General features: G+C 45.2%; 1 protein-coding gene across 2 annotated transcripts in view; it reads left to right on the top strand.

The window, feature by feature from the left end:
* Positions 1 to 601: 601 nt before the first annotated feature.
* UNC5B (unc-5 netrin receptor B) overlaps positions 602 to 23,756 on the top strand; it is a 172,424-nt gene continuing 149,269 nt past the window's right edge. For both annotated transcript variants that reach the window (XM_035137966.2, XM_035137967.2), the window contains exon 1: positions 602 to 1,171. In XM_035137966.2, coding sequence (XP_034993857.2) covers positions 1,075 to 1,171 — 97 coding nt within the window. In that variant the 5' untranslated portion in view covers positions 602 to 1,074. The remainder of the gene's footprint in view (positions 1,172 to 23,756) is intronic.

Genomic DNA, 23,756 nt, shown 5'->3' on the forward strand with positions numbered 1-23,756 from the left:
AACCAAACATTACCCGTGTCCCTAGTGACTCTGAACCGGTGGTTAAGAGCACGCGTTTATGGTCCATGACGCCGGAGCTTTGCTGCAGAAACAACTTAAAAGTGGGCAAAAATGGGGATTGCAAAGATGTCATGTACTGAGGGAAATGCTCTTCAACTAAGGCAGCGCGTATTCGTCCATTTCATAACATTTATGCACCTGAAAAACCCCATAGCGGTTTACAAAGAGATAGAAAAGCAGCCTGAAACTTCTGGGTACACACGTGCACGAGATCGGACTGCTGCTGCTCGTCCGTCTTCCTGGATTCCGCCAACTCGTCTGGAGAGGCTCCAGCTCCGTGATTGGGGAGCCGATCCCCCCCCCCGCCGCCTCCGCCTCCGCCGCCTCCGCCTGTTTTTTGTACGCGCGGCTGCGCGTCCTGTTGGCCGTCGCTCGCTCCCTGGCGCCCCCCTTCCTTCGCCCGGCTCCGGCTGTCGCTGCGGCTGTCGCCCGCCCCCTCCCGCGGAGCCCTCCTCCTCTCCCTCCTCCTCCTCCCGCCAGCCCGTCCCCTTCTCGCGGCTGGGCTCCCCTGCGCGCGGGACACCTTGGCACTGTCGGAGGAGGCTGGACGCGGGGAGGATGCGAGGAGCAACGCCGCGGCGGCAGCAGCAGCAGCAGCAGCGACAGGAGCCTCCGGCGATGAGAGCCCCGCAGCAGCAGCCGTGGCTGCCCCTCTGAGCGCCGCTCCTACCAACTTGGAGAGCGGGGAGGAGCTGCCCAGCCTGGCACCGCAGGAGCGGCTCGGCGGCACCGGCGACCCTCTTCCTCGCGCAGCAGCGGCGGCGGCGGCGGGTCTCGCCTTTCCCCCCTGTGGGAAGTGGAAGAGTTGCGCGGACCCCCGTCCCCACAGCGTGGCTGCGAGAGGCGGCGGGAGCGGGGCAGTCTTGGGGCGCCGGGCGGGGAGGCTGGAGCTTTGGAAGGGCTGCCGAGGGAAGAAGCAGAAGAGGAGGGCGCCTCTGGAGAGGGCGAGGAGGCGGCGGCGCAGGAGGAGGCGCAGGAGAGCGGCAGACGCGGCAGCCTCGTCCGCGCCCAGCGATGGCTCCTGCCTGGAGCCGGGGAGTTTCTGGCCCCGGCGGGATCGTCCTGCTCCTGCTGCTGGGGGGCATCTGCAACCTGAGGCTTTGCCACGCAGGTAAGACTCGGAGCGGCTCGTGGGAACGCGAGCGGGGTTGAGGGTGGTTGGTGGGGAAAGACGGGGAGCGCTGCTTCATCGTCTCCTCCCGGCGCGTTTCCTCAGGAGTCAGGACTTAGCTGAGGTGGAGAGAGACATGTACACACTCCTGATTTCCCACCCGCTTCCTAAAAGTTACCCCAGACTTTCAAACACCCCCACACACCCCTACCTCGGCCCGTTTCCCGCTTTGTCGCTTGTGCGTATGGATTCTTCTGCCGGCGCTTATTCCGGCGGCGTCGAGAAGGGGAGCTGGACTTACTTAATAACAGGCTTGGGAGCGGGGAGAGTAAAGAAACGAAAATAATTGCTTTGCGCTGTCGCCCTCTCTCGCTCTCTCCCGCCCCCCCTTTTGGTAATCGAACACCCCAAACAACGTTGCTGTTGGGAGGGAGGGGGGGTCTCGGCGGGCCGAGTGTACCCCGCGCTGGTGGGACGACGGGACAGTTCCCCCCGCTGTTCTCCTCAGACGTCGCAGTTTTGAAGAGAGGGCGGCGGAGAAGCGCGGTTGCCTCGGTTTGAGGGACGGGGAAGGTCAGAGGAAAGAAGTCGTCGTGGTGCTGCCTGAGTGAGGGGGACCCAAAGAGGAGAGGTTTCCACAAGTGCTGCGGGAGTAGTTCCCAAACACAGCCCCCCCCCCCCCCAGTGCTCGGAAGTAGCTGCCATGGTGCTCAGTGCGCAGCCTTTCCTCTGAGTGCAGCTCGGAGGAGCGTTTTCCAACCTGCCTCCCAGAAAGGTGAATATATAACCCAGCTCACCTTGAAAAGGGGGTTTGCTTCGGAAAGGGGACCCAGGATCCCCGATCTCGGGGCAGGTGCATGTGAAGGATGCTCGTCCTCTGTGTACGGTTAACTCGGGAATAAAGCCTGCTCGTTTCACTTGCTCCGAGGAAGGCAGCGTTGGGATTCACACTTCAGAGGAGAGAGTTCTGCAGGGTTGTGATGCATGTGTGCATAAGTTTGTGGCGTTAGGTTGGCAGCCAGTGCGCGCTTACCTGGGAGTAAACCCCATGGACCCTACACTTGCACCTGAGTAAATGCGCTTATCTGTTATATGCAAGTAACTGCACACAATTCCCCTGAAATCCAGGTTCCTGGTTAATTGACAGCGATAACTCTTATACTTTTTGCCAGATGATGGGGGCTGGCTGACTCCACTGGTAATTCAAGCAGAAGTGGGTGATGCTGCTCTGAATCTTTGTCATGGTGGAAATATGAACGTTTTTAAAAAAGTAAATTGTCAGAGCCCTGAAACAATGTGCCTGATTCTTTCAGAGGTTACCTGTATTGAATAGGCACTGTGCATGAATTACCCCGTGGAAAGTATTGCTTTTTTAAAAAAAAAATGTGCAAAAGCAATCTGGAGTATCTCCTGACAGGAACTAACTGACAGAGATGTAACTGCCCCTTGATGAGTGGCATCTGAGTAAGTTGGTGGCCTGAGAGACTGCAATTCAAAGTAAATCACCTACTTCAAACCACGTTGCTAATTTGACTCCTTCATGAACTCTCTTCCACGGCCTTACTGTTTTAGACTCCAGCCCTAATGCACCCTTTCGCTTGAGCAGGAAGTCTTTTTGAACTCAGTGGGGCTTGCTTCCAATTTAACACCATGGTGTTTGTGCTGTTAAGGTGCTATCTGAAATAGGTTATATTGGGAAGTAAGTCCTGTTGATTGTCTGTTTCCACATAGGATATGTTATAGCAATCTGTTGCAGCAGGAGGAACCAAGAGTGAGGTGTTGGTTATCTTCCTGACCAGCTTATTTGGAGACAAGTTCCACAGAGTTCAACAGGACATCTATGTAGCGCATTTAGGAAGGGGGAAAAAGTTTATGCATATTAAAGGAGCAAAAAAATCAAGTGTAGAGTGATTATCGGGCTTTCTCTCTCCAGGATAAAATAAAGCTGAAAGGTCAAAGAAGAAGAATGTTTCTAATTGTCAAAATAGGCTCTAACAGGAAACTGCATGGGGGTATGCATGTGTGTTTGGGGCTAACCCTTGAAGTTTTAAGATATCTGAGCTGGTTTGAGGAGGGTAATGTGGGCTTCTGTCTTTCTTCAGGATTGCTAAGTATTTCTGTGGACTGTGCAGCCGTAATCATGTGTTTGTTAGGGAGAGATTTCTAGTTGGAAAAACACACTCACCGCCTTCCCTGGGAAGAGTCTCCTGTTCAGTTGGTTTGACTGAAGTGTTGTGGCCTAAATACAGTATATTCTGTTGGACAGATACTTGTTTTCACGTACTCCATCCTCTTTTCATCCTCTTTGCTTTAGGGTCTGTCATAGCAGACCCCTGCTGCATTCCAGGCCTGACAGGGTGAACTGGTCCATGCACCTTTATGTTTTCCTGTTTATCTCTAGCTGTTTTGGCAGAGATCTGTAATCCTTGCTTGCTACAAGTCCTACTGAAACTCAGCAGGGGCTGTGTAGACTTGTAAAGAGGACAGTGCTATTTGAACTAAGATTATTATTTTTTAAAAAAGAAATAGAACCAAAGATTTATTTTGGGTGGCCCTTTCAGTGTAAAACCAAAACCTTAGAACCTGGTATCCGATGATTTGGGTGAAAGCTGATGATGGATCAGAATGCTCATAATTGCTAATAGCAACTCTGTATGTTGAGCAGCTACTAATAAGTACACTGAGTGCATTGTTTTTAGGGTGCAGTATGCTCTCATTCCAAAGAGCTTGCTTGTAATTAACCAGAATCAAATTATAATTTGCTCAGAGTCTGGTGCTTTAAAGATGTATTTTGAAGTTGCAGTTAATGATAGGGGAGAAAGAGCCCATAGTGAACAGAGGACATTGTTTAAAGGGATTCTGGAATGTGAAATAGGAGCGCTGCTTGAAGGGCTTCTCAGAGAGTACATTTATAGATATGCTTTGCTACAAAATTAAAGAGGACTCAACCAAAGGAGCAGAATTTTCCAAAGCAGGGGCACTGTTTTGCATTCCTTAAGCATTCTGAACATCTGCTTGAATAAAGGAAGGTTTGAGAGAGCAATGAAAATATGTTGAGACCCTGGTTTGAAGTAGGAACTGTCCTCTTGCAAAATAATGATAATATTTATAGCAAATTTGTATTGCCTTGAATGCGGTGGTTTAGAGATAGACAGCAGCGGGGAAGGAGGATGGGGTGTGTGTGTAGTAGTAGTAGTTTGGTAGCCAGCTGAGGATAGGAGCAAAGCTGTTAGCTGGCCCTGCTGTTACTCCAGCTCTGCGCTGCGTTTGAATCTTATTGATGTTCTCTTTTGCTAGCTGAGCAAATGATAACCCTGTTGAGGATTCCATTCTTTTATTTAATAACCACGATAGCTGGAAGTGCAGCTTAAAAGTTCAGACGCGGGGGCTCCGTACTGTGGGAATGATGGGATGAGTGAAGGTAATAATCATCTCAACTCGGAGAATTACCTTTTAATTGCAGACCTTTTGGTTCCCTGCCATTGTGTCAAACACTGACTTGAATTATATCCACCCCATGCTGCTCTCCCTCCAAGTTTGTGAACTAATATGTAGGGACAGGCTTGTGGGTCTCCTTAGCCTTTTCCAGCAGTTTTCCTTGTGCAGCCAAGAGAAACTGTAATGGTGATCATGTGATATGGAAGCTTAAACCCTTTACACCAGGGGTAGGGCAGCCGTTTCCAATCCAAGAGCCATATTCCCTTCTGAGCAAACTTCAGAAGGCTGCATGCACAGTGGTGGCGTAATGGTTAGAGTGTTGGACTACGACTTGCGAGACCAGGGTTTGAATCTCCACTCAGCTATGAAGCTCACTGGGTGACCTTGGGCCAGTCACCATCTCTTAGCCTAACCTACCTCACAGGGTTGTTGTGGGGATGAAATGGGGAGGAGGAGAACCATGTGCATGGCCTCTAGCTCCTTGGAAGAAAAAAGTGGTCTATAAATAAACAGTGGAGGGTGGGGCCAGGAGCAAAAGTGGCCCCTGTCTGTCCTCTGTCCAGTAAGGCAAGAGACATCATCACAGTTCAAGGATACATTCCAGCCAGGCAAAGGCACTCAGGACACAAGGAAGGACTGGTGATGGGTTAGGGGGGGGGGGAGAGAGAAAAGAATTATAGAATCATAGAACTGAAGAGTTGGAAAGGGACCATGAGACTCATCTATTCCCACTCCCTGCACTACAGGAAACTTTTACCCAATGTTGGACTCGAACCAGTGGCCCTAAGATTAAGAGTGTCATGTTCTACTGGCTGAGCTATCCCACCTGGGGAAGAGTCTATAGAGAGACTTGGGGCCACATTTGACCTCTGGGCTTGAGGTTCCACTACTCCAAACTGGTGTACAATTGCGACTCCATGCTGTAACCAAAGAGCATGTCTCACCCACAGAAATTCATGCATTGGGGTGGGGTGACACTTATACCCTTTTTTTCCTAACATCACCAGCTTTGTCACTGCTGGGGAGAGGTGTTATTTCAGCCGAGACATGACCTGAGAACCTTGTTTCAGTGTCACAGCTAAGCCCTGTGACTTTACTAACAGAGCTCATGGCTTCAGACCAATTCCCTTCTTATTCAGGATACTGTCCCATATATCCATTGTAAAGCTCCAGCAGGAGAGACATGATGCCGGTGAGACACCCTCCCCCTTTTTAAGTGCAGTTATAAAGAGATGTTTTTAGCTGCACATCTCAGAAGTCAGGAAACCATAAAGTTTGATGGCTGCAGAGTTTGGGAAAGATCATCGCTATAAACTGTTAGGGGCTTGGAGTGCCCCGGCAGGCAGTGACAGGCAAGTCTGCTTGTAAGCTTTCCTTTTAAAAAGACTTTGAAGCCTCTTTAACTTAACTGGTCATTTCCCCCCCCCACCTTGTAAAGCTGGAGGGGGCCTCCATAATGCACTAGGTGTGGGGATGTGTCACCAGGCATGTCTGTGGCGTTTGTTTGATCAATGCCAAAAGCGTCTTGTGGCAAGCATGCCTTGCAAGCATGTTGAAGAGAGGCATTTGTTTTTTACAGTGCAAATAAAAGTTCAGGAAGAACTTATAGGACATGCCTCAATCAGCAGTGTGTGTCCCCCCCCCCCCAGCTCCACATCCCTAGCTTCCTATTGTCTGTCTTTGTTGTAATGGGAAGGATGGTTTTATTTTATTTTTAGCTATATATATCATGCTTTGCTTAGAAAATGCTTTCAGCACAGGTATTATCCCCAAACTGGGTGTGCACCAGAGTGTGGAAATAGTGACTGACAACTGCTGTGTTTAACGCTCACGGTTACCAGTTCACCTCCTGTAGTTTGCAGTCCCTTGCTACTGAAATGATTAATCCTAAAATTATCTTCTTTCCTGCCATTTCCTCATAAGGAAAGCAGGGGACAGCAGAGATACCAAAGAGATAATTGCTTTCTTGGCTGGTTGAACTTAAAAGAGCTAATAGGTCTGGACTGTTCACTTTTGTATGCGCCTGTAGCACTCATTGGGGGTGCGATACTGCCGGTTCTATTGTTTTTACTTCCATCTGCTTGTCAGTATAGGGATAGGTACTGTGCAGAGTATGAAAAGGATAAGGTTCATGGTCTTGAGGCTGATTTACACATGCCAAGGACTGTACCACTTCAGTGTGCAAGCTGAGCATTTAATGACTGGACACTGGAGGGTTCCTGGTTTGGTCTGCCCCTCGGATGCTGTTTTTGTGTGTGCAAGAGATTCCTTGATTTCTTGTAGCTTTAAGCTTGCAAACATGGCGGTCCATCCAAATCACTACCTTACTTGCTGACAACTGAATCCACTCCATAAATTGTTATTAAGGATGATACCAGAAAATAAATTTTCCATGCGAGGAGCCTGCTGTTGAAGTATTGGGATCCTTCTCTCTGTGTAAGGAGAAAAATGGAGAGACTAGTAAGTGGAGGGGACTGTTTTAAAAGTTAATTACTTTCTTTGGGAGTACTTAAAGTTGCAAAAGTCAACAACACTTTCTAAATAATAATAATAATAATAATAATAATAATAATAATAATAATAATAATGCTGCAGAGGGTTTTTCTGATGTGAAATTTGGGCAACCACCTTTCTCCTGGCAGAGGTTATATGCCTCCAGAAATTATGAGATAAGCAAAAGTCCAACAGGTGTGGCCTTACAGGTGATGTTGGACTCTAAATTCCATCATCCCTATCTATTGTCAGATGGAGGGCCATGGATTCTCCATCTCTGGTACTGTATAAGGAATAGCTAGGAGCAATATCAGCAGAGGATAGTTGGAAAGGACAGCTAGTCTAGGAAGGCCGATAACTTATCATAGCAACTTTGAACTTTGTAACTAGTGTGAGATACTTTGGCTCTCGGGCAACATACAAATTTATAAAACCACAAAAAGATAAAATAATTCATAAAGACAAATCAGGCCAAACAAGAAAGCATAATAATAATTATCATCAAAGGGTCTCATTAACATCTTGACACAAGGGGTCTTAACTTTCATTAACAAACAGCTGGGCTCCTGTGTGATGGAACCCTCCCCCTGTGGGATTCACACCTACGGTACAAACTGTAGTCAAGTCGTCTGATCTCTTGGGCACATGTTTATGTATTATTACCCAAACACTGTGTTTAAACTTCAGGTTTCCAAGCTTGGTGGCTCCTAGGCTTTGTCTTGCCTGTAGTGTGGCAGGATGCTGTTTAGAAGCAGGGAAGTCTTTGGGGTTCACCTCCTGGGATAAGATTTGTGCTTGAGTTGAGTCCCTGGCCATTCTGCCATGCATGTTTGATTAGATTACATGTTTGTTTCTTATTAAGAGTGGCATGCGAAGCAGCCCAGTGCAAGGATCACAGCCTCTCTTGGGTATGTTTTTGCCTTCTCTCGCCTTCCCCTCCCATCACACCCTCCCCACCTTGGCAACTGCCATGTGGGCTGCCTGAGCAGCTGTGAAAATCTGGGATGGGAAGCTGCTGTGAATGTGACTAGCACTGCACATGCTCTTGCCAGAGGAAGTGTGAACCTGCGATGGCTGATTACGAAGCAGTGCTCGTGTTTGTGTTTGATGAACATATGGGCTGGTGCAGTGGGCTTAAAAATAAAATGAAAAAAAGGCTTGCTTGAGGAAATCAGGAATAGAGTGTGTGTGTGGAAAGGGGTGAAATGTGTGGGGCTGAAATGGCAGAAAGAGGTAGCTTGTTTGTGTGACTTCAGTTACAGCTTTCTCTTTAGGAACTTGCTGTCTTTCACCCTACATCACCAGCTTGTTTTGAAAGTCGGTGCAGTGTGCTGCAACCCAGGGCAAAGAGATCAGCATGTGGGCAAGTGGCTGGGGAAGGAACCTACCCACGGTCTACTGCCAGCTTCATTTCTAACTGGTGAGGGAATCTCCTATTATTACACCCCAGGTCCATTCATGTGAATCCAACAGGGATGCCTCTCCCTTCACCTCGCTGTCATGTGAGCAAAGGAAACCAGAATGACCTGCGTGGTCAGAAATGACCCAAGAAGGGAATGTTAGCAGGGAACTTCTTAGGCGAAGGCTGCAACTTTGTGCTGAAGCATATGCTTTGCCTTCAGAGAAGTCTGATCACCAGTGTCTCCAGGTGGAGCTGGGAATGTCCACTGCCTGAAACCTTTGAGAGCTGCTGCCCTTCAGGGTAGACTGCTGAGCTAGATGGAGCAATGGGTCTGACTTAGTATAAAGCAGTTTCTTATATACCCTAATTGTCAGAACTTTAAAGTACTCCTTGCACACTGGTATGTGTTGCTGCTGGAGATATACCCACTTTCTTCTTGTGCACCACTTCTGGGAACATGCTCTAACTACAACAACAGTACTAATACTACATTGCTACTAATTAATAATGATGCACAGATTCTGCTTGTCTTTGTGCCACCAGCTATAGATTATTTTGAAAGGCGAAACTTGCATCTGGCTGGATCAGCTGTGAGGAATCTTTGGCCCTCCAGATGTTGCTGAACTACAACTCATATAATCCCTGGTGTTCGACCATGCTGGTTGGGGCTGATGGGAACTGTAGTTCAGTAACATCTTGGAGGGCCAAGAGTTCCCCACACCTGTGCTAGGTGGCTTTGCCATGCACATGAAACTCAATTAGTTGCTTGGGAGCTGGGACAGAAATATCTGGGACACTGGTAAAACAGTGTGGAATCAGAAATGTTTGCCCCAGGATCCTTCACTGGGATTTGAAGATGGATGGCCAACATATCCCCAGACAGCCTTGTCTTGCAGGGTTTTGTATCTGAGGCGCCAAAGCCTCTTTTTACCATCCTTGAGACTTCCATGATTCATTTGTTCATGCCCTATAGTTCCATATTTGGAATCACTGGTACTTGTTTCAGTTTGGTGAGTTCTTTATACACGTTATTATGCTTTTCCCTCACCATAAACCTATTGCAGGAAATCATTATTACTCCCATTTTACAAGCTGGGAACCAAGGATGGTGGTTGATGACTCTCAAAATATGGCTGAGTTGTGACTTGAACACCAGACTCTCAAGAATCCTAGAGTATTCATTACCATACCTGCAAAGGGTGGGTAAAATCCATCATAAATCAGCCTTTTATAAGTCTTGCTACAAGCACAGCTTAGGGTGGTTATCTATCTGCACTAAGAGCTGGTCTTAATATAATGGAGACAGTGGATCTGGAATTAACCACTGATAAAAGCTATGTAGTGACATACTGGAAATCTACACAGTTCCAACACTTTCAGACTGGATAAAAATAAATTGGGACACGGCATTATCAAGAAAATTGTCTTAACTTCTCAAAATGCTGTCCAAAGAAACAGATTAACTGTTTTGTTGAAAAGGGGCTTGTTTTATAAATTCCTGGAATACTAATTTTCAAGACAAAATACAACTGGTTGTAGATATGGAACTCACTCTTATTTTCATAAGGTTAAAAATGTGGGGTGTTCTCGTTGGAAAGCTAACTTTTGATATCATTGTATTTTTCCATGCTTGTATCCTTTTAGACATATGCTGTCTTAAACATTGTAACTTGGATTACCTCTGATCTTAATGAACCTTTATTAAGGGTATTAGCTCCATCAACTTATACATTTTATGCATTATCTTGTGTTTTTACTCTTGTTCTTTGTGCCAGGTACTAGCCAATATGGTTGCCCTCCAGAGAGTCTGTTGGACTTCCAACTCCCATCATCAATGGCCATTCACAATGCTGTCTAGTGAACGATATGAGTTGGAGTCCAACAACATCTGGAGGACCACAAGTTCCCCATCCCTGGTCAAGAGAACGAAGCAATTCATTCCTGCCACTTCACCCTGTTGGCTGCAGAGACACACATTATTGTGTCCATGACATAGTTGGCAAAATTAATCAGTGTAATCGTTTTAAGACTAGAGAAAAGCAAAGGTGGGGAGGAGCTTCTCAACCTCTTGAACACATACCGTGGGAATTGATATCTCCTGACAGTATTTAGGGCAGCTTGCTCATAATGAGTTTCCCCATCTCTACTAGTAAATAATGTTGCCATGGAGCATGTCATGTGCAAGGAAATTCACTGTGCTATGATAGCTTCTATATATGTAGTGATTTGTGCCAAACAATATAGCTATGTATGTGTATGAAATGAACACAAGGATACTAATCCCTATGTGAATATGGACTAGGTATACTCAAGACTACTTACAGCTGATCTATATATAGATCAGCTCTTAAGTAATTTTGAGTATACCTGGTCCATCAGATGACATTGCTTCGGCAGATGAATCCTCAGAGATGGTCTTATTAATTTGTTTGTGAAGGGTTGACTGGATGGAGACCTACTCTCTTCAATATTACAGAACAAGCAGCCAGTGGCTCACATGAACTGTTCTGTTAGACTGTAATAGGTCAGGCATTCTTGCAGATGGTGACTCCTTTAATGGATGAACCCCAACATTCGTTTTTGATTAGAACAATGCTTTATGAAGGACACTAGTTTAGCAATCGTTTGTCTCAGCATATCCAGAGGAGATTATTGAGATCTGATTCCATATCAGGGTTCTACTAATGATGGTTTTGCACTTGATTCAATGGGCATGGATAAACTTGCTACTCCGTGTCGGGGCTTTATTCTGAACCTGACATTTGAGTAGGCACTGATTCTTGGTCCCTTTTGGGGTGGGTGGGTGGTGGTGGAAAGGAATGATGCTGCTTGCTGCAAAAGTATAAATGGATTGCATGGGCTGAGTTGGTAAAGAATAATTACTGTAGGTGTTGAGAGAAGCAGATATTTGATGGACACAGGCTCAAACATTGCAATTCCGATTCACCTGACCACAACAAGGATGGCTAGAAATATGGTTTAAAAATGAGAGCGGGGAAAGTTGAGAATTTGTTTATTTTAACCCAACAGTTGTTCCCATGTAGTCTTTAGAAACAATATGGCACAAGCACTTCTGTATTTTAATGTCTCACTGGCTTACTGGGTGGGCTGATGCCTTTAAGCAGGAGGGTCCATCCACACTGCTATTATTTGGGTTCCATGATTTGCTAGAAGTCTGCCTGGAGAACTGGCAGGAAGCCCTGAGCATGGAGGCACTGATGGAGAGGGCTGCACATAGTCTGCAAGGAGTTCATTAGAGCAGATGTTAGTGCCATAAAGCCACAGGTTCCTGCTGTTTCTTATTCACTTACATCCTTTAGGCTTTAGCAATGCTAATGTTAGTGAAAACATTTGCTGAAATGGAGACATAAATCACAGTCCTCTTTTCCTCTTGTCTCCCCCCCTCCCCCACATGCCTTGTCTGCCTTCTCTTATCTATCTTTCACTTTGTTTGCCTATTTTCTTCACTCCCATAGAACAGCATTTGGGAATCACTAGCAACCCAGCACATTCCTCTCCCCCCCCCTTCTTGAAACAAAAGAGACTTCATTAGCATCTCTTTAGCACTGTGGATTTAATTCAGTGAGGATCAGCAAACACTAGATTGTTACACTCCACAAGGCTTTTTCTGCCTCTTGTACTCACTGACCCATCTTCCCACTGCTAGGTTGGCAGGAGCAGGGACCGAGCAATGGGAGCTCACCCTGTTGCGGGGATTCGAACCACCGACCTTCTGATCAGCAAGCCCTAAGCTCTGTGGTTTAGACCACAGCACCACCCGTGTCCCTTAAAAAAAAAAAAGGAGCGAGTTACTATTTCATCCTGGTATTAAGGGATGCTGGGTTAGATTAGTGGTGCCCCAGGCAACTGCAAAAATTGTTACAGAACCATTCCTGCTCTCTATTCCTGCTAGCTCTCCTGGTATGGAAATAACTACCATTTTATCTTTCACCACTTGATTTGACGCCAATCTTGCTTTCAAGAAATGTAAATCCAAAGGGAGTGGGGCGTTTACATAAGCAAATTGTTAAATGTTAGTGTGAAAAGATAGTCTTGCCACCACCCCGTCCCTACATATGACCACACCTCTTTATAGTCTGCTCCTCCTCCTCACTAATTATTTAGTGTTAGCAGTAGGTTATGCTCTGAGCCATAGCTGCAAAATTATCCCTTTTTTAAAGGGATTTTCCCTTATGCTGAATAGGCTTCCTCACGAGAAAAGGGAAAACTTGGCAGCTATGCTCTGATCTTCAATTATAAGATTTCCTTGTATCATTCTCTACCACGTAATCTAAAAGGCAAATGCGCACACACATAAAACAAGCAGCATAAAACTGTTAAGGCAAAGTTTTTATTGGGCTGGTTTTGATTGTGTTTCTATGTGCAGGAGTATGCAAGCTTTCTAGTTCAATAGAACTCTTCATTAAACAAAGGGCCATTGAGGAATGGCTGCAACCGTCAACAGAAGTGCCACCTTCTCTGTTTCACATACCGTGTTTCTCATATTATAAGACATGTCTTATATTTATTTTTTCCTCAAAAAAACACACTATGGCTTATTTTCAAGGGATGTCTTATTTTTTTCCTCCTCCTCCTGCCACGGTCGGCATTGCTGCTGCGCCTATCACTATGTCTTATTTTCGGGGTATGGCTTATATTCATTGAATGCTTAAAAATCCTGCTATGGCTTATTTTATGGGTATGTCTTAAAATATGAGAAACAGGGTATCTCATTCAGTTTGACCATTATGGCGATAACTGTTTTATTACAAATGAACATAAACAAAAAATAATGAACTTGTATAGCCCCAGGGGATGGCAGCTTCTTTTTAGGTTGAGGGTCGCACTTCGAAAGTGGCATTTCCCCCCAGAAATGAAGTATTGATATTGAGCGAGCAGGAGTCTCTCTCTCTCCCCCCTTCTCCTTCTCCCCCACCCTCCTTGCTAGACCTTGATTTCTGTTCACTATGCCAGTTTAAGGCCGAGCTTTTGCATTGATTTGATTGCTAATGAAAACCTGTGTTTTGTGTCCCCAAAAAAGGTTGTTTCCCCCAAAGGCTTTTCTAGGTTCCACTGTGATTAAACTGACACCTCTCTGAGGCTGCCTCGCAAGGGAGAACATACACACACACACACACACACACACACACACACGAGTTTCTGCAAAAAGAGGAAACAGGGAATGTAACTTCCCACCACAACCATAAAATAAAAGCACAGGAGGAGAATATGCAGCAGTAAAGGAAGGTGGATAGTATGGGACCAAAGGTTCCCTTTGCAGTTTTGGCTTTTAAAATTCAGTATCATTATAAAGTTTTTCAAGCAGTTCTCCACCCTTTGTGATTCTTGCTGACTTACGTAAATTCCTTCACCTGCAATGAACTCCATGAGGCCTTGCTTTTTTTACTTTGCTCTGTAGAAATTTAGGGATTGGTTTAAGGGGGGGGGCTCCCATTCATAATACGGGAAGATAAGCTTTTCAAGCGCTGTCCCCTACTTAGGGTGATGCCTTTATTGTATCCCCTCCCCTGCTACCGGACCTCCTATGCTTTGCAACAGCTGTTTGAATGGCAGAGGTTCAGCAGATGCAGGCTTTTAAGGGCACTGAGATGCAGAAATTGAGTAATCAACATGCCAAAGGCACAGGAGGCCAACTAGCCAAAGTTGCAGCCTTAGCTTTCACCTGCATATCTCACCTGCAATATTTTCATATACTGTAATTAATGTAATTTGCATTGACATGGCAGGAACGAAGCTTCTGCTGACTGGTGGCTTGTCTGGTCTTTAACTGAACTTGAGGGGGGAAAGAGAACATTTAGATATTGAAAAAAGATAAGGCAAAATACATTAATTTGGACATTTCCCCTCTAGTATTTCTCCCCCACCCTACCCCACACCTTTCTCTTTGCTTTGGGGGGATTAAAGATGCCCACAACCATCAAAGATACCTTAGGGGTAAAACATATCCATGGACTATAACTTGGAATGGAAGGAAATGAAGTGACCTTATGTTTTAGCCTCTGGAATACGCAGAACTGCCAGGGATACTGCCTACCTGAGATGATAAAATATAATTTGTCAGTACCCATCATCGCTTTGGGTGCAGGGAGTTTGGGCTTTGTAGGACTCACTGTTTTCCCAACTGGTTCTGGTGAGGCTGGGCACAAAGCACATGTCCGTTTGACCAAGGGACTTCTGCCTCTGCGGGTCTTGCAGGACTTGGCTGACCCAGCCACAGGGGAAGCCTGCTTGGCTGTGATGTAGGTCACAGTAGCAGCTGACACACAAGTCTCCCAACTCTTCTCCCCCAGCCATATGTTGCAGCTCCTTCCCTTCCATTTGGGGATTCCGGGCATGTGTGGGCAATGGGCACAGGCACTGGTCAGAGACCTGCAGCCGAAGAGGACTAGTGCACTAGCACTTAATATTATGGCCCAAAGATCTAGTGCGAAGCTAAAAGATTAAACTCGGGGGTGGGTGGTATAAGTGCAGTGGAGGAAGAAGCGGGGGGGGCGGGGAATAAAACTAAGCCTTTAATTCTGGGTTTGTTGCAGGCTGTCCCATATCACCCTATGTTACTGAGTCACTTTAATCCTCTGTGCTTTTTTTCCGTCGTCTGCCGCGGCAAGCCTTTTAAAATTCCTTCCCTTGTTCTCTTCTGCCTTCACTTCTCTCCTCCGGAACCCCACGCCCTGTGCTATTAGGCCAGGCGAGTTTCCTGTGTGACAGATCGGCTTCTTGCCCCAACAGGTGTTTCAGGGTACACGTCCCCTCCCATGAGGTCACGTCCCCTCCCTATGATTAGCATCATTCATTACAAAGGTGTCCAAAGGCATTTTATTGCATGCTCACCTGCAGCCCTACCACCTTGTACAGTCTGTCTTAGGGGGGGGAGGTGTATTTAGCTGTACAGAGAAGCCAGGTTGGGGGTGAGATTTAGCATCCTTTACCAAAGACATGACTTGGTATCCTGAGTGCAGGATTGAAAAAAGTGGCTGAGATCATTAGTGGGATCCCCCCCCCCCTGAGCAGAATGGGGGGGAGTGAGTCTGTAATCTAGGCAAAAGAGAATCAGGGTTTGGACAAGTTCAATAACAGAGAACTAGGAAGAAGGGGCAAGTTTTATGTGAGTATTAAAATGTTTCCTTGCACAATCTCGTCCATTTTAGTATCCCATTATTTTTGACCCTTGGAAATCCACACCCTCTCATTAACTGTGACAAATGTCCTGTAAGACTGATCTTATAGTCTGGGAATCCACATTATCCTGTTGGGTCACTTTAGTTTCCTGGGTGTTCTGTGTTTGGGGAAGCCTATTTTATTTATCACTGGCAGGCTTTTGAAAAAACAAAAAACACTCCCTGGCCCTTTTCTAAATTGAGGCCAATCTCCTTTTGCCAAATCATGTTCTGATAAGCTTTGGGAATTATTGTTCCTCTTCTTATGCTACCTTGTCAATATTGGAGGAACTATTAAAGTGCATTTTGGAAAGCCAGAACACAAAATGCAAACGCTATTGGTTCACAAAGAACATGAAAAACTACTCCGAGAACCTCATAAGTTTGAGGTGGGTTTTTGTTATGAAGGAATCTGTGGGTACCTGAAGGCATGCATAATAAGACCTTTGGTTCTGAATATTGAAATCCAGATTTTTAAAATTCTCATGTTAATTCATTGAATGTTCTCAGTTCTCAATCCCCAACCTGGTTGGTCCTTTCATGACATCACAGCAGTTAAGCCACTGGAAGCCAGGGAACTTGTGACGTAGCCTGTCCCCCAAGTCAGGGCCAATTAGCCAGAGGTGGCGCTGTGGTTAAACCACTGAGCCTAGGGCTTGCTGATCAGAAGGTCGGCGGTTCAAATCCCTGTGACGGGGTGAGCTCCCGTTGCTTGGTCCCAGCTCCTGCCAACCTAGCAGTTCAAAAGCACGTCAAAATGCAAGTAGATAAATAGGAACCGCTACAGCGGGAAGGTAAATGGCATTTCCATGTGCTGCTCTGGTTTGCCAGAAGTGGCTTTGTCATGCTGGCCACATGACCTGGAAGCTATACGCCAGCTCCCTCGGCCAATAATGCGAGATGAGCGCGCAACCCCAGAGTCAGTCACGACTGGACCTAATGGTCAGGGGTCCCTTTACCTTTTACATTGGTGAACAGAATACTTGGAAGAGGTACAGGGTGAACAGAATACTTGGAAGAGGAGGAAACCGCAAAAGACAGATTGCCATATTGCTGTATCATCAGCTAGTATCATGGGAAACCACTGGGACAGCTAGTTAAATGTAGTGAGCTCAGTTGGGGTAATATATTTAACTTATGTATGCTTTTGTAGGGAGACCAGAACTTTGAACCCACTCCTCTCCTCCCTCCAACAGCCAACTGAATTTACTCCACCCACTGGAACAGTAGAGTTAAAACCTGGTTTTTCAGTAAGATGGGTGGGCTCAAACTTTGGATGGCAGCAGGATTTGTGGATTGAAACACATTTAAAAGTAGCACAGTGAGCTGCATATTAGCTATAAAACTCTGAAATGCCTCTGGCATGCATGACTCTGTAAGCTGTGAAATAAGTTTGACAGTACATCTGAGCTGTCCCTGTCTCTTCCAGGACAAGTTCTGCTTCTTTTGTCAGCAAATATCAAACTTGCAGAGATATAAAAGAAAGGAAGAAGTTCTTCCCCATCTCTGCTGCTTAGAGCCTGATCTCTGATGCAGGCCAAGCGAAAGAAAAACTATATATAATCAATAAAACAGGAAGAGTTTCAATTGGTTTCCCAAAGGTACAGAGTGAGACAGTAAGAACTTACTATTGGTTGAAAATGGTGGAGAACTCTGTGGCCGTCTCAGGGTGGTTCACAACATAAAAATGCAATATGAAACCCCCATCCTCTCTGGCCCATTGGCCATGGTGGAAACTGGAATCCAGCAACATCTGGAAGGTCTCAGGTTCCCCACACCTGGTTTCAAGCTAGGCTTGCCAGTTTCCATATAAAGTAACAGGCGGGGAATGCCTTTAAGAGTAGAAAGGACATGCAGACAAGGGTTTATCTAAAATTCCCTGTAGTGCATCTTTCTTCTTCAGAATCCATCACTAGAACGCCATTCATCACCACCCATTCCTGATCTTGCCTCTGATGCTGGAAAGGAGCCTGGCAGAGGTCAGGGACAATGGACTGTGGGGAAGGCAAGCTGTGGAGAAGGGGGGGTTCATTCTCTCCCCCCCCCAACCCAAGTATTTTTTGTTCTTAAAACTGGGTCACCGTGATTGGGGAAGGCTTGAGTTCGACCCAACAGGCCTGCTGTTGTTGAGTGTTTTTGTGGGGGGGGGGGGGGAGATGCATTGTTCTGGGATGAATGGTGGCATTTCCATCCAGGGCAAAACCTGCTGTGGGAAGTGATCATAGCTGCCAAGTTATCCCTTTTTTAAAGGGATTTTCCATTATGCTGAATAGGCTTCCTCATGAGAAAAGGGAAAACTTGGCAGCTATGGAAGTGATTGGTTGTCTTCTGCAGATGGTACCACCCCATTCTCTTCTCCAAGTGCTCCCGTGCAGGAAGATTGCTCTGCTGACTTTCACGCTAGTTGTTTGGTTCTTAAAAGCAGAGTGTGCAGGTCAATGGGAGCAAGCCCTCCAGAGGAGCTGGGAGGGAAAAATCAGCCCCCACAGAAGGGAAGGCCATTACAAAAACAACAACAACAAAAAACCATCATTCCAGGAACAAAGAGCCAGGTTTCCAGGGCAGAAGGTGTTCCGGGGTGGTGCGGTTGGGGTGTGTGGGGGGGTATTTTTTATTTATTTATTTATTTTAGTGTGTTTGCGTGCATGTATGTGTAAAGGATCCTTTTCATCCCTGTTCCTCTTCTCACATGCATTTGATGAATACCAAAACTGAGGGGATTGTTTCCTTGTGAAAGAGCGTGAAGAATCTCATTTGGAGAAGTTTAATGCTTATTAGACCCATCTGCCTCCAGGGCGAGTTCTCTTTTTCTTTTGTGCTGAGGCAACCAAAAGAGGAGAAGGAGAGACCTCTGGAACCCGACACAATAATCCGACACAGGCGGCACAGGGCTGAGATGGAGACAGGGGAAATGTTCACACACACACACACACAGTCCACTCTTCAGTGAGATGTAATGTGGGCAAAAGATCTCACAACAGTTTGAGTGAATTGTAGTTAGTTCCTGAGAAGTAGACCTCCTCATTTGCCACGAGTCTTTCAAAGCATAACCCTACAGCAGGTATTTATACAAAGATATATGCCATTTATGGGTAGGAAAGTATTGTTTCATTAACTGAGGCTGCAATCCTAGTCCTACTTGCCTGAGAGTTGAATTCAGTGGAATTTACTTATGACTAGGCATGGTTAGGATTGTGCTATTCATCTCTCTTTAATGATGTGTGTGTGTAAGGAACAATGTACTTACATTGTAATAGATGAGTATCATAGAATTGTAGAGTTGGAGAGGACCTTTTGCAGGAATCTTTTTGCCCAATGTGGGGCTTGTACCCACAGCCCTCAGAGTAAGAGACTCATGCTCTACCAACTGAGCTATCCCACAGGATTCCCTTGATCTGCTTTTAAGGTTGATAACTTTCTCATCTGAGACAGATGTTGATTCAGGACCTTTCTAGTATTTACTGGTGATGATCAATTATAGTAAGTTGATTTCCTTTATTAACTTGGTTATTCATTAAAGGAAGTTAAATATTTTTTGAAATCATTTAAGAATGACATTTTTTTAATGATCCCGATCCCCCCCCCCCGTAAAGTGATATCCAGGAAAAATCTGAATAGTCCATATAGGAGTTTACTATAGTGAGATGTTTTATATAATTTGATCAGGAAGTTGTAAATTATAAGATTAGCAATTTGTCCAGAAAGGTAATTTTGTACAGTGGTACCTCTACTTACAAATTTAATGCGTTCCGAACGCACATTCGTAAGTAGAAAAAAATTGTAAGTCGAATCCCATAGGAATGCATTGGGAGAAAAAATTCGTAAGTCGAAGCAACCCTATCTAAAAATTCGTAAGTAGAAAAAATCCTATCTAAACCGCATCCAAGATGGCAGACGGAGCTCCATTCGTAAGTAGAAACATTCGTGAGTAGAGTTACCACTGTATAATAATCAATTGATGCTTATTGCACATGAGGGACGGGATTATACATAGGTTTTGGTCTTACTCAAGAATTGACCTATTATATTGCACTATAATTTAATGAGAAGTATGGTGAAAGGTGTGCTCAAAGCACAAACATTTTCTGATTGTTGCCAGTTAACACATGAGCTCAAGTAGAACTCCTTATCTGAGAACAGAATCTGGCAAGTGGAATACTTCCTGTAATAGATTAGGAGGTGGTTGTCACTCCAGAAGAAAGCTAGGTATACGAACGGGGTACGTTAGACTGAATCTAAAAATATATATATTAAAAGATTGTCAGCCCACTCTTGTACTTGACAGTAAACAATCCTTATATTCAGTTGGGCTTACTCCTTTGGGGGGCAGGCATAGGGCCTGCAGCGTTGCATAACCAGCACCCAATGACAGGAGCTAAAGATGTTCACAAGATAATTGTTCTTGAAGTGAAAATAAATAAAGCATTTGAGCTCAGTGTTCAGGTCCCAAGCAACGTGCTTTCACACCTATCACACCTAGGACGTCAGATGCCAAACGTGAGTCCTGTTAGTTTCTCTCACTCAGTCAACACCTACACCCCTTGTCATCTGAATATTTCAAGCAACTACAAACTTTGTTTTATATTCCAAACATGGTTGTTGTTGTTTTGGTTGGCTGCAAGTCTCCTGGAATTATAGCAAGCTTGTTTTCTAATGTTTCGGAGGCTAAGACCCAAGCCAACAACTTCAAGTTACAAGAAGGGAGATTCCGACTAAACATCAGGAAGAAATTTCTGATAGTAAGAGCCGTTCGACAGTGGATCAGACTCCCATATGAGGTGGTGGACTCTCTTCCATTGGAGGTTGGATGGCCCTCTGTTGAGATTCCTGCATTGTAGGGGTTGGACCCTCAGAATCCCTTCCAACTCTATGATTCTATAACATGCTTAAACGTTGTAGCTGTACGCATTCCCCCCTCCCTTTCTCCCCCCCTCTCAATATTGAGCTTACCTGCCTCCCCTGTGCTGGGCTTGTGAATGACTCAGGTCTGCAACAATTGTTCACCTTTCCCCTTGTCCCCAATTATCCTGTCATTTGCTTTGACCTAGTTCAGTTCCATCTTTTTTCTTCCTTTTGGTTCTCTATTTGACACTTTTTGGAACCAAATGAGGTAGCGGCGGTGGTGGGATCAAGGAGAGAGCTTTTTTCTCATGATTTCACTATTCCTGAAGAATAACTGAACACAACCATGTTTGGTGAACATTATTGTCTCCAAACAATACAGAAAACAAAAGGCACTGATGTCATAAAAATGTTTGCCTCTCCCACCTACTGCTGACTTCAATGCAGTATTGTGCTAAACTTCAGGGTGCAGGTGATTGGGATGGGTGGGCGAATAAACAAGCCAAGGATTTTTTATTTTGTTATCAAAGCAGGAAACAGAGATCCTGCGACTTTGTTCTGTACCAAGACAGTCATTCAATTGTGTTGAATGGCAGCCACCGATGTCTGCATCTGCTTATAAAGATAAGCCAAGATGTTGCAACTGATGTGGAAAAACTAGATCAAGAAAGATGACTTGCGGATGGAATTTGGTGCCACCTTGTAAATAAGCAAACCTATGGGGGCATTTGTATTCTCACCTGATCAGTCTAAGGATTTAGTCCAGTGTTTCCCAAACTTGGGTCTCCAGCTGCTGTTGGACTACAACTCCCATCACCCTTAGCTAGCAGGACCAGTGGCTAGGGATGATGGGAATTGTAGTCTGAAAACATCTGGAGACCCAAGTTTGGGGAAACCCTGATTCAGTCCATTCATCTGGGTGTGAGGTGGAACCTGCACATGTGCTCTTAAATTCAGTTTCAGGTGTGGGAATTTGAAACGATACATGAGCTAGCTCTGAACGTAGTTTCCTGCTCATCTACAAAGCTCACCAGGTGGCCTTGGGCAAGCCGCCATCACTCACTGTGCCTAATCCACTTCACAGGTATGGCTGCCATGTTGCAGCTCGGAGAACCAGTTCTCCCACTCAGCATGCTACCTGCTCTAGGGCATTTTTGAGTGTCTCACTTGCTGGGAAGTCAAAGGAAAAAGGTGAGGAGAAGAGCCAGGGAGTAGGCACTAGGCAGGAGACACTCTTGCTGCACTGTCTCCCACTGTAGTTGCAAACTGTGAAGAAGAAGAAGAAGAAGAAGAAGAAGAAGAAGAAGAAGAAGAAGAAGAAGAAGAAGAAGAAGAAGAAGAAGAAGAAGAAGAAGAAAGCTGTTTCTCCAGGTCACAAGCTGGTAACAGTTAACAAGCAGTGTGTGAATGCAAAGGGATAATCCCATGCGTACAACTTTGCACTCTTTGGAGGCATGTAGGGTTCAAACATAATCAAAATCCACATGGCCATTGCACTTTAAACCTGACTAGGCTACAGCATACACTGACAAAACAGGGGAGAAAATATTGGCTTAGGCAGTACCGGTAGATGTGACAGCTTGTTGTCGTACAAACAGCCTTGAAGAGAGAATACCAGCCTGTCCGCCAACACATACTCTGGGGATGCAAGATCGTTCAAGTGTTGGCTATGGCAAGCTGCACACTGCAAAATATTGGTTACTTGGTCACGCTAACGGCAGCGACAAACCAGAATGTGTGCTTCAGGCAAACAACTGGACAGTGTGTACCTTGCCCTGTGAAAGTAGCAGATTGTGTCCCTCAAGCTGTTCACAAGGGGGGGGGGATTGTAACACAAGCAAGTCTTTGTGCAAACTTTCTGAAGAGGGACAACCTGTAGGGTTAAGAGGTGGACCATGCTTTGCCAAAGCTCCCAATTAGCGTGCTAATTAACTCCTATTTGGATGGTGAGTTCACTAATGTGGGCATATGATCTACTACTGGGAGCTGGTCTGAAGATAGTTGCTGATTTCAACCTGTTCACCACTTGGCTTATCCAGCAAAGCATTTTTGTATTACTCTCCTCATTCACTCTTGAATAAATCATGCATCCTGTCACATTTATATCCCACCTTTCTTCCATGCCATCATGCCTGAGGTTGTTTAATTTTATCCTCCCAGTAATGCTGTGGCTTGCCCAAGGCAACTTCCCAGCTAAGCAGACACTGTAATTTGCTCTACCCGCTATACCACACTGTCTCTAATATGCATGTAGTGCACACTAAAAATATAGCCTTACTGGGTGATCAGTTTATTATAACCTAACTATTAATGCCATGAGACTTAGGGATATTCTTAAATGAGAGAATTTAGATAGTCATGTGAAATTCTGTAGTGACTTCAGAACAGTCTGGAACTGTAGCTATTAAGGCTAGATAAATCTGTCACGTCCAGCTTCTCATTTTTTTCTCTTCATCAGTTTCTCATCTTTTCACTTTAGCTTGCTGTTCGTTTGTTTGCTGTTTTAAAAAGTACTCATGGAAATTTATAAACATTTTAGTTTAGTTATAAACATTTATATATACATTTTTGCAGGCAGTTTTCTGTTTGTATGTATGCAATTTTACACACAATTCCCTCTAATACAAATACCTCTAATACACATTTTTCGGTTGGAAAACTCCTGTCACAGCATTCAGAGAAGTATCGATTTCATAGGTCATGGGTTGCATATTTCTTGGAGCAAGTGTAAATTAGGTACCAGATTTCTTCCCAATCCCCAGCAAGCAGTTATGGTACCCGGGTTATTCATTTACCCTGGCAGCTTTCACCTGGCAGCTTTTGGTTCCTGGGTCGTCCTCTGTATTGTGCCCTAGTCAAAGGGCTTCCAGTCCTTTTGGCATCCCAAAATTGATCTCTGTCTCATTCTAAACGATAAAGGACCAAAGCCATAGCATGGCAAAGTAGTCTGGATGTTGTCCATGAGTGTTACACAGCAATGTTTGTTTGTTATGTCTTATCAAGGGGCATATGCTTTAAGCTCTTGGTGAAAGATTTCCAAGCTGCAGTGTAAACAAAACCACGATTCCATGGGTCATGTGGTGTGGCTGGCTTGAAAGGCTGGAAATTGCCTCCAAGCCTTTCAAACTACTGCTTAGCTGTGTGATTGTGTGTACGATTTTGAAGTTTGCAAGAAGATGAGTTTGCAAAAAGATCAAGTTTCCAAGAAGATGGCTGAAGTCCCATGAGAGAA

The sequence above is a fragment of the Zootoca vivipara genome, chromosome 5, assembly GCF_963506605.1.
Source record: "Zootoca vivipara chromosome 5, rZooViv1.1, whole genome shotgun sequence".
In the NCBI taxonomy this organism is placed as follows: Eukaryota; Metazoa; Chordata; class Lepidosauria; order Squamata; family Lacertidae; genus Zootoca; species Zootoca vivipara.